The 16,128-nt window shown below is 48.3% G+C and overlaps 1 protein-coding gene across 1 annotated transcript in view; it reads left to right on the top strand.

Annotated features, from left to right (window-relative positions):
• The window catches only part of ZNF275 (zinc finger protein 275), a 17,680-nt gene extending 8,075 nt beyond the window's left edge, over nucleotides 1-9,605 (top strand). Inside the window, exons 2-3 of the mRNA XM_011955916.1 lie at nucleotides 6,689-6,790; nucleotides 8,227-9,605. Coding sequence (XP_011811306.1) covers nucleotides 6,689-6,790; nucleotides 8,227-9,383 — 1,259 coding nt within the window. The 3' untranslated portion in view covers nucleotides 9,384-9,605. The remainder of the gene's footprint in view (nucleotides 1-6,688; nucleotides 6,791-8,226) is intronic.
• Nucleotides 9,606-16,128: the final 6,523 nt, after the last annotated feature.

Here is a 16,128-nt window from a genome sequence, read left to right as displayed (position 1 = left end):
CCACCTCCCGGGTTCACGCCATTCTCCTGCCTCAGCCTCCCAAGTAGCTGGGACTACAGGCGCCCGCCACCACACCTGGCTAATTTTTTGCATTTTTCAGTAGAGACAGGGTTTCACCATGTTAGCCAGGATGGTGTCGATCTCCTGAGCTCGTGATCTGCCTGCCTTGGCCTCTCAAAGTGCTGGGATTACAGGCGTCAGCCACCGTGCCTGGCCGATTCCCTCTTTTTCTGTTGATTGAAATAGTTTCAGAAGGAATGGTACCAGCTCCTCCTTGTACCTCTGGTAGAATTTGGCTGTGAATCCGTCTGGTCCTGGACTTTTTTTGGTTAGTAGACTATTAATTTTTGCCTCAATTTCAGAGCCTGTTATTGGTCTATTCAGGGATTCAGCTTCTTCCTGGGTTAGTCAGGAGGGTGCATGTGTCTAGGAATTTATCCATTTCTTCTAGATTTTCTAGTTTATTTGCGTAGAGGTGTTTATAGTATTCTCTGACGGTAGTTTATATTTCTGTGGGGTTGGTGGTGATATCCCATTTATCATTTTTTATTGAATCTATTTGATTCTTCTCTCTTTTCTTCTTTATTAGTCTTGCCATTGCTGAGGCTTGAGTAGGTAAACAAAGCAGCCTGGAATCTCGAACTGGGTGGAGCCCACCACAGCTTAAGGAGGCCTGCCTGCCTCTGTAGACTCTACCTCTGGGGGTAGGGCATAATCAAACAAAAGGCAGCAGAAACCTCTGCAGACTTAAATGTCCCTGTCTGACAGCTTTGAAGAGAGTAGTGGTTCTCCCAGCATGGAGTTTGAGATCTGAGAATGGACAGACTGTCTCCTCAAGTGGGTCCCTGACACCCAAGTAGCCTAACTGGGAGGCATCCCCCAGTAGGGGCAGACTGACACCCCACACAGCCAGATAACCCTCTGAGATGAAGCTTCCAAAGGAACGATCAGGCAGCAGCATTTGCTGTTCAGCAATATTCACTGTTCTGCAGCCTCCACTGCTGATACCCAGGCAAACAGGGTCTGGAGTGGACCTCCAACAAACTCCAACAGACCTGCAGTGGAGGGTCCTGACTGTTAGAAGGAAAACTAACAAACAGAAAGGACATCCACACCAAAACCCCATCTGTACGTCACCATCATCAAAGACCAAAGGTAGATAAAACCACAAAGATGGGGAAAAAAACAGAGCAGAAAAGCTGAAAATTCTAAAAATCAGAGCACCTCTCCCCCTCCAAAGGATCTCAGTTCCTTGCCGGCAACGGAACAAAGCTGGACAGAGAATGACTTTGACAAGTTGAGAGAAGAAGGCTTCAGACAACCAAACTTCTCCGAGCTAAAGGAGGAAGTTGAACCCATCACAAAGAAGCTAAAAACCTTGAAAAAAGATTAGACGAATGGCTAACTAGAATAACCAGTGTAGAGAAGTCCTTCAATTACCTGATGGAGCTGAAAACCATGGCACAAGAACTACGTGACGAATGCACAAGCTTCAGTAGCCGATTCAATCAACTGGAAGAAAGGGTATCAGTGATTGAAGATCAAATGAATGAAATGAAGTGAGAAGAGAAGTTTAGAGAAAACGGAGTAAAAAGAAACAAACGAAGCCTCCAAGAAATATGGGACTATGTGAAAAGACCAAATCTACGTCTGATTGGTGTACCTGAAAGTGATGGGGAGAATGGAACCAAGTTGGAAAACACTCTGCAGGATATTATCCAGGAGAACTTCCCCAACTTAGCAAGGCAGGCCAACATTCAAATTCAGGAAATACAGAGAATGCCACAAAGATACTCCTCGAGAAGAGCAACTCCAAGACACATAATTGTCAGATTCACCAAAGTTGAAATGAAGGAAAAAATGTTAAGGGCAGCCAGAGAGAAAGGTTGGGTTACCCACAAAGGGAAGCCCATCAGACTAACAGCAGATCTCTCAACAGAAACTCTACAAGCCAGAAGAGAGTGGGGGCCAATATTCAACATTCTTAAAGAAAAGAAGTTTCAACCCAGAATTTCATATCAAGCCAAATTAACCTTCATAAGTTAAGGAGAAATAAAATCCTTTACAGACAAGCAAATGCTGAGAGATTTTGTCACCACCAGGCCTGCCCTACAAGAGCTCCTGAAGGAAGCACTAAACATGGAAAGGAACAACTGGTACCAGCCGCTGCAAAAACATGCCAAATTGTAAAGACCATCGATGCTAGGAAGAAACTGCATCAACTAACGAGCAAAATAACCAGCTAACATCATAATGACAGGCTCAAATTCACACATAACAATATTAACCTTAAATGTAAATGGGCTAAATGCTCCAATTAAAAGACACAGACTGGCAAATTGGATAAAGAGTCAAGACCCATCAGTGTGCTGTATTCAGGAGACCCATCTCACATGCAGAGACACATAGGCTCAAAATAAAGGGATGGAGGAAGCAAATGGAAAACAAAAAACGCAGGGGTTGTAATCCTAGTCTCTGATAAAACAGACTTTAAACCGACAAAGATCAAAAGAGACAAGGCCATTACATAATGGTAAGGGGATCAATTCAACAAGAAGAGCTAGCTATCCTAAATATATATGCACCTAATACAGGAGCACCCAGATTCATAAAGCGAGTCCTTAGAGACCTACAAAGAGACTTAGACTCCCATACAATAATAATGGGAGACTTTAACACTCCACTGTCAACATTAGACAGATCAATGAGACAGAAAGTTAAAAAGGATATCCAGGAATTGAACTCAGCTCTGCACCAAGCAGACCTAATAGACATCTACAGAACTCTCCACCCCAAATCAACAGAATATACATTTTTCTCAGCACCACATCACACTTATTCCAAAACTGACCACATAGTTGGAAGTAAAGCACTCCTCAGCAAATGTACAAGAACAGAAATTAGAGCAAACTGTCTCTCAGACCACAGTGCAGTCAAACTAGAACTCAGGATTAAGAAACTCACTCAAAACCACTCAACTACATGGAAACTGAACAACCTGCTCCTGAATGACTACTGGGTACATAAGGAAATGAAGGCAGAAATAAAGATGTTCTTTGAAACCAAGGAGAACAAAGACACAACATACTAGAATCTCTGGGACACATTTAAAGCACTGTGTAGAGGGAAATTTATAGTACTAAATGCCCACGAGAGAAAGCAGGAAAGATCTAAAATTGACACCCTAACATCACAGTTAAAAGAACTAGAGAAGCAAGAGCAAACTCATTCAAAAGCTAGCAGAAGGCAAGAAATAACTAAGATCAGGGCAGAACTGAAGGAGCTAGAGACACAAAAAACCCTTCAAAAAATCAATGGATCTAGGAGCTGGTTTTTTGAAAAGATCAAGTTCTCTAATTTTTTGTGTGTGATATCTAATCTGCTGTTAATCACATCCAGTAAAATTTTCACTTTAAATATTATAGTTCTCACCTCCAGAAGTTCTATTTGGTTCTTTTTATAGCTTCTATTTCTCTCACTGTATTCCTGTTTTTCTTTTAATGCTTGTGCATCATTAAACTGGCTGTTATCCTTGTCTGTGAGTCGTCACTGGTCATTTCTGTGTGTTTCTATAAACTGATTATTCTCCTTGCCCTGGCCACATTTCTGTGCTTTTTGGCATTTCAGTAACTTCTGATTGGATGTTGGGTATTATAAAGATTATATTGTTGAGTGTCTGGATTTGGGGTGGTAGTTATTTGTGGATCAGTTTGATCCCTTTGAGGCCTATTTTTAAGCTTTCTTTGAGACAGGTCTTGTGTAGCTTTGGCTCTAGGAATACATCAGCCCTACTACTAAGGCCTCTGGATTCTCTACTGTGTGTCCCAGGTGATCACAGAGGACTCTATACTGGTTGATCAGACCTTGAATGTCTCTCTACCTTTGTGTGTCCTGAGAATTGTTCAGCTTACAGCTTCCTGGTCACCCTTTTCCTGGGCTTTTGGAGTTTCACTCTATGCATGCATGGCCTAGTAGTCAGGAAAGACTCAAAGGGAAGCTTATACATATTTTTTGAAGCTCTTTTTACTGCATAACTAACTCCTTTCTGGAACTCTGCTCTGCAACTTCCAGCTGCCTCAGCTGCTCTGAATGCTGGCCTGTGTCTCCTCAACTTGGCAAAGCCACTAAGCTCTCTTTGGTTCTCGCCCACCCCAACACACAGTCTCAATCTGGAAATTGCCTCCAGGCAGAGAGCTGAGGCAATGATAGGGCTCCCTTATCTGTTTCTCTTCTCTTGGGGATCGTGATTCTGTACTTCCTGCTGTCTAGTGTCTGAAAACTTGTTTCACATATATTTTCTCCATTTTTTTCTACTTATTTATGGCAGGATGTGAAATCTGTTCCTTGTTACTCCATCGCAGCCAAACGTGGAAGTTTCTGTCCATTCTTTTTAATGTAACATCTTTAATTTTATATAAGAGTCTTTCTGGAGTAGCTAGATTTTGTGGGCCTTGAGCCAGTGTAAAAAGCCTTCCTTTTCACTGAATTATGAATTGAATTGAACTGTCATCACAACAGGAACTGTGTAGCTGTTTCTTTGAACTCACTGTTGTGGGAGGCCTGTGATACATGGATATCGGTGGTAGGATCTTTCACATAATTTGCAATTTGGAAGAAGAAGAAAATTTGTAGAAATCATTCAGCTCTTTTGTTTAACAATTTAGTATTTGAAGATCTTTTCTTTGAGGCTTATTTTTCCAGCTGTTTTGTTCCACTTCTCATTTGGTTGAATGCATTAGAGAACTGCTGTCATGTGTACCTGTCTCGCTGTCACCAGCCTCCTTGTGTCAGTGGGCTGTGGCTTTTAAGGGCCTCACTGCTGGTCTAGAAGCCCCCATTCCTGCTGTCTTCCCTCCAGCATCCTGATCCAGTTTTTTTGTTGCCTCTACAAAGTTGGAAAGGGTCTCTCATTTCCTGGTTATTTCTTCTGATGATCTTGGTGTGCCTCCTTCCTGTGCAGCGTCAGCATGGACTTCTAGGCTTGCCAGTCTTCCTGCCCTTGGATCTCTGTCTAGGTCTGTCTTCACCTGGCTGTGCCTGGGCTGGCATCTGCTGGTCTTGTCTTGGCTCCCTCTGGCCTGCCTCTGTTCATTCTTTGCCAGGCCCTGTTCAAGGTGTGTTTTCTCACGCATCTCCATGCCCTGGCTCGTCATTCAGCCAACATGTGAGAGAAGACTCAACAAGATCAGAAACCAAGGAAGAGGAAATCACCAGTCTCTTCCCAGGGGATCCAGGGACAGGGCTGTCATCACTCATGGCCTTTTTCACTTTCTTTAGTTCCACCTAATCCCCAAGGTCTTACTCTCCCCAGGATGGAGCACCAGGAAACCAGGTCCTGGCAGTCCCTCTTGAGATGCTGGAGGCTGAGGTGAGCTGTGCTTCCCTCTGCCTTGCTTGGGATTCTCTCACCGCTCCCTGAATCTGGCCTCAGCCTCTGTCTCTTGCCCCAGCATGACACACAGCAGAGTATGAACCCCAGCTGCTGCCTTCCTGCCCTCCCACTGCTTCTCTTCTGGAGGCTGCCAAGGATTGGATATCCACTGGGCTTGGAGTCCCAATCATCCAGATGGGGAAGCTGAGTTTCCATCCAGGAAAGTGATTGAACGGAGGTCCCTTGGAAAGACGAGACGCCAGGGCCATGGCCCAGGGATCCTAGCGCTTGATCAGGTTCTCTTTTCAGGACTTCTTGGAGCTGTGGTTAGGCCTCCATGTTAGCAACAGACACCCACACCAGACCCTCGCCTCTTGTCCCTGGCATTACTGGTGCTGCCCCTGCCTCATTCTAAAACAGATGGAAAGACTGATTAGCCCTGGGAATTCTTTCAGGATTTGGTGACATTTGACGATGTGGCATGGTACCTCACCACAAGGGAGTGGTTTAAGCTGGGCCCTGAACAGAGGGTGCTGGCATATTATGGGAATGTGACCTATGTGGGTAAGGATGTTCTAGCCCTTCCTCAAATTCACCACCTGCTTGGAGTGGGGCAGGGGGCACATGGCTACCCCCACAGAAGCTCACCTTCTCCCTGTATTGTGGGGAAACACAATGGGTCTGCCACACCTGATATGTCAGAGTAGTATGAGTTCCCCCAACTCCTCTTGGCATGGAAAGAACCACTCTCAGTCTTTTATTGGGAAAGAAATTAGAACACTGCCACTGTAATGTAGAATACTCTTTTCATTTTAATGCACAAATTATGCAAATGGCATGACCATTTGGTTTGAGTTTATTTGTGAGAGAATGGTTGACGTGATCAAGATCTTGTTCACCCATTAGGGGTCTGCATGTGTGCAGTGGGGAGGAGGTTTTAGGAGGAGAGACTGTTGGGAGTCAGATTTGGGAGTTGTGGAAGTCCACATGTCTGGGAAGAGCATGAAGTTAAATGTGTGAGCGCTGAGGGAGTGGACAGGGAGAAGGCAGGGTGAGGATTACCTCCTCAGGGTGGCCACTTGATCCTCCACAGAGCCTCCCCCAGGTGGGCCCAGAGCCTGCCTTCCTCAAGGTCCTGGAAGGAGCCTGACCTTGGGAAACACCTTTGAACTGAATGAATGACTTGCCTAAGGTTACAGCCAGCCTGGTCTTTGAAGGTGGAAGGGGGTTCCCCTTCAAAGGCCTTGCCTATGTTCCTCCACTATTCTCATGTCATCTTTGGCTGTCACCGTAACCAATCTCCTTTCCCATGAGCAGGCATTCCTGTTTTGAATCCTGCCTTGGTCCCTCACCTGGCACAAGGACAAGTGCTGTTGGTATCAGACCCATCACCGAACACTGATCCAGCTAAGTACTCTGGTGAGTGAAAAAGAAATGTGAGGAAACTGGGGAAGGCCCAACCGAGCTGGGGTTTGGGTTAGGGTTGGAGGGCCCAGCCGAGCTGTTAGGCTTGAGGTTAAGGTTGGGGGTCCCAGCTGAGCTCTTGGGGTTGAGGTTAAGGTTCAGAGGATCAGCTGGCATCTCAGGGGTTTTGGGTTAGGGTTGGGGGTCCCAGCTGAGCTCTTGGGGTTGAGGTTAAGGTTCAGAGGATCAGCTGGCATCTCATTGGGGTTGAGGTTAAGGTTCAGAGGATCAGCTGGCATCTCAGGGGTTTTGGGTTAGGGTTGGGGGTCCCAGCTGAGCTCTTGGGGTTGAGGTTAGGGTTTGGGGACCCTGCTGAGCTCTTGGGCTTGAGGTTAGGGTTGAAACAGATGAGCTCTCAGGGGTTTGGGTTAGGGTTGGGGAGCCCAGATGAGCTCTTGGGGTTGAAGTTAGGGTTGAGAAGATCAGCTGTCCTCTTGGAGGTTTTGAATTAGAGTTGAGGAGTTCCAACTGAGCTCTTGGGGTTCGGGTTAGGGTTGAGGGGTCCAGCTGAGCTCTTGGAGTTGAGGTTAGGGTTAGGGGATCCAGCTGAACTTTTGAGGTTGAGGTTAGGAGTAGAGGGGCCCATTTGAGCTCCTGGGGTTGAGGTTAGGGTTGAGAGGATCAGCTTGGCTCTCTGGGCATTCGGGTTAAAGTTAGGATCCCAGCTGAGCTCTTGGGGTTGAGGTTAAGTTTGGGAACCCTGCTGAGTTCTTGGGGTTAAAGTTAGGGTTGGGGGGCCCACCTGAGCTCTTGACAGTGAGGTTAGGGTTGAGAGGATCAGTAGGGCCCTTTGGAGATTCAGGTTATATTTGGGGATCCCAGCTTAGCTCTTGGAGTTGAGGTTAGGGTTAGAGGGGCCAGCTGAGCTCTTGGAGTTGAAGTTAGGGTTGGGAGTCCCAGCCGAGCTTTTGAGGTTCTAGTTAGGGCTTGGGGCCCCAGCTGAGCTCTTGACAGTGAGGTTAGGTTGAGGATCAGCAGGGCCCTTTGGAGATTCAGGTTATGTTTGGGGATCCCAGCTGAACTCTTGGGGTTGAGGTTAGGGTTGGGGGCCCAGCTGAGCTCTTGGGGTATAGGTTAGGTTTGAGAGGATTAACTGGGCTCTTGGGGTGCTTGGGTTAGGGTTAGGGGGCCCAGCTGAGCCTCTGGGGACATGTGTGGCTGCTCTCCAGTCACAGAAGGGGTGACCACCTCAGCACCACTGTGGTAGAGAGTGTCCAGAATGGAATGAGGCCCCTCAGCCCCTGGCTTCTGCAGTCCTTGCTTGTGGTGGCTTCTGGGCCTAGGCCCCATGCTCAGTGGCTGTCTCAGAAAGAAAAAGATTCTTGACAAAGGAGAGGTCCTCCCCTCCGACCTCCTCTGCAGACTACACTGCCTTGTGTTTATCGTTTCAGAAAGCACCTCTGCGACCCGACACCAGACGATGGGGGAAGACGCCCAGCCACAGGAGATGGCGTCCACAAGCTCCCCAAGGGCCAGTGGCCCCAGTCCTGAATTCAGACAGCATGGGGACTCTGACAGGAAGAGAGGGAGCCCACAGAATCTGCCCATAGAACATCATTTTGCTTGTAAAGAGTGTGGGGACACCTTTCGGCTTAAAGTCCTGCTTGTCCAGCACCAGAGAGTCCACAGTGAGGAGAAGGGCTGGGAATGTGGCGATTGCGGGAAGGTCTTTAGGGGGGTGGCGGAGTTTAATGAGCACAGGAAAAGCCACGTAGCTGCGGAACCCCAGCCCGGCCCCAGTAGGGCCCTGGAGAATGCCACGGAGAACAGGGAGCAGATGGAGAGGGAGGGAAAGCCCTTCGAGTGCGAGGAGTGCGGAAAACGGTTTAAGAAGAATGCAGGCCTCAGTCAGCATCTGAGGGTCCACAGCAGAGAGAAGCCCTTTGATTGCGAGGAGTGCGGGCGGTCCTTCAAAGTCAACACCCACCTCTTCCGACATCAGAAACTTCACACTTCGGAAAAGCCTTTCGCCTGCAAGGCGTGCAGCAGGGATTTCCTGGATCGCCAGGAGCTTCTCAAGCACCAGCGTATGCACACTGGCCACCTGCCCTTCGACTGTGACGACTGCGGCAAGTCCTTCCGAGGGGTCAACGGGCTGGCTGAGCACCAGCGCATCCACAGTGGGGCCAAGCCATACGGGTGTCCCCACTGCGGCAAGCTCTTCCGAAGGAGCTCGGAGCTCACCAAGCACCGGCGGATCCACACGGGTGAGAAGCCCTACGCCTGCGGCCAGTGCGGCAAGGCCTTCCGCCAGAGTTCCAGCCTCCTGGAGCACGCACGCATCCACAGTGGCGAGCGGCCGTACGCGTGTGGCGAGTGCGGCAAGGCCTTCCGCGGTCCCTCCGACCTCATCAAGCACCGGCGCATCCATAGCGGACTGAAACCCTATGAGTGCGACAAGTGCGGCAAGGCCTTCCGCCGGAGCTCCGGCCTCAGTCGCCACCGGCGGATCCACAGCGGGGCGCGGCGCTGTGAATGCAGCCAGTGTGGCCGTGTCTTCAAGAGGCGTTCGGCGCTACAGAAGCATCAGCCGACCCACCACGAGTAGAAATGCCCCGGCGTCCCGCGGGACAGGGACAGAATCCCCAGAGGGGATGGCAGAGTCAAAGGAGATGAACAGTTTTGTAGCGCTTATATATTTTGTCTTCCAAAAGGTTGAGACCGATTTATACTGCCACCAGCAATTTATAAGTGTTACGTTATGCCCATCGAGAGTAGCTTGTACCATTTAACTTAGTTTGCCTAGTTTAACTGGTAGGAAGTACCATCAAGGTATTTCAGTACACATGCCTTGAATCCAAGAATGAGAGAGGACAAATCTGGATGTGGGGTAGGGAGGGGCTTAGAGGTCATCAACTCCAAGCTCCCCCCGCCCCAGAGAAATACACAGAGCTATTCCATGGTGGCGTCCTTATAATACGATCCCAGCTTTCCTGAAGAGAACGTTGCCCTCATGTTTTTTGGCCTACTTGAATTTATAAATTTTTAGGGATGTAAATAGAACACTCAAATGTCTTAAAATATTTAATTTATTAATTTAGTTATACATACATACTGTAAATCACATATTATATAAAATAATATATTAATTTAGAAAATGCCCCATTTTTGCCATCCTCCCTTTCACGAAATCATTTTACTCTGAATCCTCACGGTCTTCACCAACATGGGAGCCCTGTTTGAGTCATCAGACAGTTTCAAGACACACCCAGTCACTTCCATCCGAGCTCTGCACCGTAGCTCAGTGACAATCCCTTCATGAGGCTCTCATTAGAAATTTTCTCCCAAGCCACAAGACCATATTTGCAGAACATAAGGACTATCTCTCTTGTCATTTTTTAATCTGTCCTGTGACTCTACAATATAGCCTGTAAAGGTGGCACTTTTTCGAACAACCTTTAAACGTCTTTTCTTTTAAAGCACCCAAAATGTCATTGTGAGGCCAAACGCCTAGTAACAGTTATTGAATCTGGGTTAAATGTCTGTATCTTTTTTTCTTAAACCATTTCAATTTGGTGTCCCCTATACATAGCCAAAACTAGCATCGATTGGGGTTGTTTTGAACTAATGGGTCTTGTCCTCAAGCAGCACTATTTTGTTCAAAACAAAATAGTTGAGAGCATGCCCCTAAGAAGAGATACATCTCAAGGACTCGAGTGCAGGGTGATGCCTCCTTTTGGAAACAAGAGCCTCTCCTGGTATCAGGCCTAGATGGTACTTCTCCAGCCTTCTGTTTCTAGCTCTATAAAACGGGGGTGATCACAGCACCTACCTCCGAAGGTTATCACGAGGACTGCCGTCGTGCCTGCAGAGTGCCAGGACCACCAGCCTGGCATGGAGGTACACACTCAGTGAAGGCCATCTGCTGTCATTGTCATTGTCATAGTTATTGCCATTATTCTGTGACTTGTCAGTACCAGAACTGGGGATAGACCCCAGGCCTCCTGACCACCAGTCTCATCTTCTTTCTCTTATGCAATGACTTAAATGCTGTTTCTGTTGCATGCAAATTGTCTGTTCATCTCCTTTGACTAGTTATCAAGTTACCTTCCAATATACTGACTTTACGTAGCAGTTATTTCTATATTGATGGTGATGTTCTCTTTTCCAGTTTTATTGCTTTGCTCTTTGTGGCAGTTTTATTACATTTTTGTTGTGAAAGCTTTTAATTTTTACATATCCAAGCATTCATTTTTTGTCCACTCTGTCATAACTTTCATTGCTTCTGTAGCTAGATATGATGACATTTTCTCTAGAATTTTAATTACAAACAAAAAGCTGCAACCCCTGCCCATCGGAAGGTGAGTACACCAGGTGGGCGGGCTGGATGGAAATGGGCCAGAGAAGCAGGCTCTTTCCTTATCCGAGATGCAGACTCCGTGTCTATCTGTGGGCACCACTTGACTATCCAACCTGGCCACTGCAGCACACTGGACATGCTCCCGTCATAGGTTAGCCAGAACTCTGTGACTGTTCATCAATATAGACCCTGCTAGCAGCAGCAGGGCTTGGCCTCACCTAGATCAATGGGGTGGTCCAAACTTGATCTGGGAGCAAGCAGCCCAGCCATCCTTTGAGCTCCTGGGAGCTTTGGCAGTGCTCGGAGTGGATTCAGTGACTGAGCAGCAGATTCACCCACGAGACATCTCCTTGGACACAAGAAGACTCGCCTGGACCACATCCTCCTTTCAGCCAGTGACTCTAGAACTAGAAAGAGATTGATTCATATGCTTCTGCTTTGGGCAGCTAGCGGAAAATTCACCCATGTGTTCTGGCATCACTTCCTACAGCCACACCTAAGCGAGGGCAACAGAGCAGAGGCTTGGAGAGGAACCCTGCCCCTCCGATGGCTTGCGTGTTATGCTGATAGAAGCTGGCAGCACTGCCCTGGGCTATGACTTGCAACAGCCATGACCAGGAGGAGCACTAGAGCAAAGGTTTGGAGGGCAATAGAACCCTTCTGACAGCCTGTATGGCATACAAGTAGAAGCTGGTCCTCCTGGGTCCGAGCTGCCATTTCTAGCGGGCTCCCCCAAGAGGAACAGCAGCAAGGTCTGGCGAGGAACCTGCCCCTCCAGTGGTCCACAGAAGCCACAGATAGAAGCCAGCCCCACCAGGGCTGTACTGTGACTTCCCAGCAGCTGTGGCTGGGGACAGGGACACTAGGAGGGCCTGGCAAGAAAGTGTGCCCTTGTGGGCCCACCAAGGCTGAGGCAGAGCTTCCTAGCAGACACAACTTGGAAGGGCTTCTCAGGCCCCCATCCTGGGAAGCAAGGTCCTACAATGACCCCTGTGACCTTGGCCAGAACGTCCTCTCAAATGGACCCAGGCCACCACAGTGGCATTATGCGACATCTCCACCCTGACCCCTAGGCTGGAGAGGAGCCAAAAGCACTTGTTACATAGTGATTCCTTTTGCCCTGTGGGCCTCAGTTCTTGGAGTAGTTGTGAATCTGTGTCTGAAATCACTACTTTCTTCTCGGATCCGTTTTCTCTTTTCGAGTTGTTAGGATATGTTTTGTACAGATGTCATTTGATAAAGAAGGTTGACCTCTACCAGGGCAAGTCTGGCACCTTTACCTAGAAGTACTCTGCCATGTCTTGCCCATTCGTTCATCGTTTGTTGGATTTCATGAGGGATCCCATTGAAGTAGATCCCTTTTATGAAGGGATCCCATTGAATGCAGCATTAACTCAGAAGATAGCATAAAGTTGTCACTGCTCCCAACTGGGACGTGGCGTCTTGGCATCCCTTCCTGTCCTCCTTGACTCTTTCCCATCTTCGGTTCAATAATTTTCTCTCAAACAAATGCTCTTTTAGAGTTAACACTAAAGATCTGGTCTTTGCTGTCAAGGTTGATGGAACAGCTGTTCGTAGTGTTTGCGGTAAAACCCGTGTTCTCTTTCAGCGCAGTCTGTGGCTTTAACGTGTGTCCTTTAATTTCGCCGAGTTCATTTCTCACCTCTGGTAACTTGGGGTGGATTTCCTTGGGCTCTCTAGGTGTACTGCTATGTCAGTTGCAAAATATCACCCAGCTTCCTGTCACATATCCTTGTCTGTGCATTCATGCATCTACCTCATTCCAGTTTTCTTTCTAACCTCATGTATTCCTATTTCAAGGGAATGTGTTCTTTTCCTGATCCTTTTGTAGTTCATACACGTGACAATTGGGTTTTCATGCACGTGTGTGAGATGTGCCTCCTTCAAACCTTGTTACTATGTTGGCACAGTACCCGCCTGACATGGAAAAAGAAAAAAAAAAAGAAAGAAATATGTTCTTTTCCTACCATTTGAAAAAAGAAATCGTCCATTACTTTTATTAGAGTTTTGAATACTTGTGAAAATTTTCAAAAGAAACTAATTGTTTACCATTTCTACTGCTTATTACAATGAGCTGTGTCCGTTAGCTGTGTCACCCCACTCTTGCATTTCCAGAATGGTCCCCACCCGATTACAGCAGGCATCTTTCTCCATTGGTGTTGCATTCCATGTGCTTGATTTTGTGCTAGAACTGGCACAGCGCCTGCCCTACCTGCAGCCCTGGGTTGTGGCCCTGTTGCATACCATGTGATTTGCCACCCCCCTTGTAGGCCACATTAATTCAGCCAGAACTGAACACCTGACCCAAGGGCAGCAAGCAATCTTCAGAGCATAGAGCTGGCAGAACACGACGGACCATGGACACCACCAGGCCTTCCAGATCTGCAATGCAAACAAGGAAACAGAAGCTTCTAGGCATCAGAAGGTGTGGGGGGCAGCACAGTACTCAGAGGAGTGAGGAGTGTGGCACCTGCTGGGAGGAAGGCCTGGCCGTGGTATGTTCTTGGATTTCTGGCAGCAGCTGTCATTGGTCCACATGTGTCCCCGCTACAGACTCCTTGACTTGAGCCAGCTTGAGTGGGTGTCTACTGTTTTCTATTGCATTTCGCCACTTGACTGCTTCCCGGCCAAGTCGCACCTGACTGCGTGAACACCTGTTTAAATGTGTGTTCTCTGGTCTCTAAGATGGGTGAAAGTTGATGCCTTCTAGTCTCAGTGAATTTAACCTGTGATTTTATGTCTAGGTATTGTTCCTTTAATGAACCCACCACGTGCAGGCCATAAAATGAGTGAAGTCACAGCGCACCCTGTTCTCTTATTTTTGAAGTGTTTCACGATTTCCAGCATGTCCATCAGATGGGGGGATTGCTAACTTCTCTCTTACTAATGTGCTTGCATTCTGTGGTTCTCATTGCATCACTTTGAGTGTTTACTTTGCGAAGCAGAAACTGTCTCTTTAAACGTGGCCCTCAGTGTCATTTGCGTATCTCTGTATTTTTCTGTTGGGTTGTTGGCACTCTTTCCTCATTCCCCCCATCTCATTACCTTGTCTGTTTTCTGGCACTCACTATAATCAGCCTTGCACTAGAGCTGTTTGTGGACTTGGCTTCACCCCCTCCTCTTTAGCCCTCCCCCACCCATTTAATTGTGAGCTCTTAGAAGACAGGGGTGGCCTTTCGTGTCTGATCCCCTACCAAATCTAGCACAGTGCCTTGCATCAAGTAGATTTCAATAAATATATGTTAAATGGCATTGGTCTTCCCTGACGTCTTTTGTCACAGCTTCGTTTGCCACTTCCCTTGCTCCTTTCTCCATGCCATAGGGTTCTATACTTGTCCTTGCACTTGGAAACTGCCCCCTCCTGGGGTCCAGGTGCTGTTGTGGCCCCTGCTGGGAATGGTTATTCCAGTGCTTGCTGGGCACTTGGAGGGAAGAGGAAGCACACCCTGATGGGGAGGCTGGTTTGCCTGGAGCTCTGAGCTCTCCCTCGGCAGAAAGGGGTCTTTCATTGAGCCTCCCCTCACTGCAGCGAGGGCTCCCCAAGTCATAATTCCAGGTGGGAGCACAAGACAAGGCCAGATCCTCAGCTCCTCCCTCAGGGACTGGGAATGGGATTAACATGGCTTTGGGACTTGAGAATCATCCCACCTCTCTAGGCTGCATAGGGGTGGGAGCAGGAGTTCAGTCCTCTTGGTGGCCTGTGGCTGGCCCTCTGCCTGGTGACCACTGCCTCAGAGAAGTCGGGTGCAGGAGCAGGCCCCAGTTTCCTGACCCTTCTAAATGCCAGTGGCTCAGCTGTGGAGCCAGCAGCCCAACTGCAGAAGGACATCCCATCCCTCGGGCTCCGGGGTGCACATCCCGATGGGAGCCAACAGGAGGAGACAACATGACTCTCTCCACTGCCCCAGTCTCCCTGGCTTCTGGCAGGGGCCCATGCTTATCACCACTGTCAGTTCTTCTACCCCAGGTGCAGCTCTGGGTGGGTGGAGCGATACTGCCCCCCCTTGAGGGTTGCTTCCTACTTGGCAAGGCGGCCACCTCCCAGTGCGTCTACCCCTAGCCAATGCCTGTCCCGGCGTGGCCCAGCCCTTGCCAGTTGCAAGTCACTTAGTTGCTGGAAAAGCATCATTATGGTGCTTGTTACTGAGAATTCCACCTGTTTGTTTTTTCTTAAAACATGTGCAATCTCTTCTGGCAAGCCTCAGATGTGCGTGGGTCCATTTGCACAGCTGACACTGCACCCCAGGCAGGAGGGGACAGCATGGGGTTTCCTCTGGGGGTCCTATGGGCCCCTAGTAGAGGATTGAGAATATTATCTCCTGCCCCTCTCCTAGTGCCCCTGCCTGCCTGAGCACTGTAGCTCTTCCAACACCACCCTCTGTAGAACAAACAAGAAGGTATCTGAGGAAATGGGATGTGCCTTTTGGCTCTCCTCCCTGGTGGAACATTTAAAAATCCAAGATTATTGGAAAGATCATGTGCTACACCCTAGAAGTCTCTTGCTGGCCTGAGAGTTCACAGTCCCCAGCCCCTAATCTCTGGGCCAGTGTCTGCAGCCCCGATTCCTTTAGCCCAGATCCCCATCACAGCCCTCTGCCCCAGCCCACCTCTCATTGCAAGAAGGACAGGCCAGCAGTTAGAAATGGGGGCTTCTGCTTTCATGCCCACTGCCTTTTAGCTTCCCCTCCCCAACACTCTCCCAGCCTATTTTCCTGAAGCTTCCAGAGCTGTGTCTTTGTCCACCCTCATTAGTCTCCAGTAGACATGATGCACCTTCTGGGCTAAAATGCATTTCATTCAAAAGTTCACTGCACAATAAAAAGCATGGCCTCAAATTTTTTTCAGGCAAGATGTGTCAGAAAAACTCTATGCTCTGTCATCCCTTTGCTGACCTTTATTCAACAAGTATTTATTGAGCACCTGCTCTGTGCTGAGCCCCAGAGATGTAAAAGCAAGTGACAAGGTCCCTGCC

This window comes from Colobus angolensis, unplaced genomic scaffold (genome assembly GCF_000951035.1).
Source record: "Colobus angolensis palliatus isolate OR3802 unplaced genomic scaffold, Cang.pa_1.0 Scaffold402, whole genome shotgun sequence".
Lineage (NCBI taxonomy): Eukaryota > Metazoa > Chordata > Mammalia > Primates > Cercopithecidae > Colobus > Colobus angolensis.
Note: the sequence above shows the minus strand (reverse complement) of the source record. Positions and strands in the feature narration are given on the sequence as shown.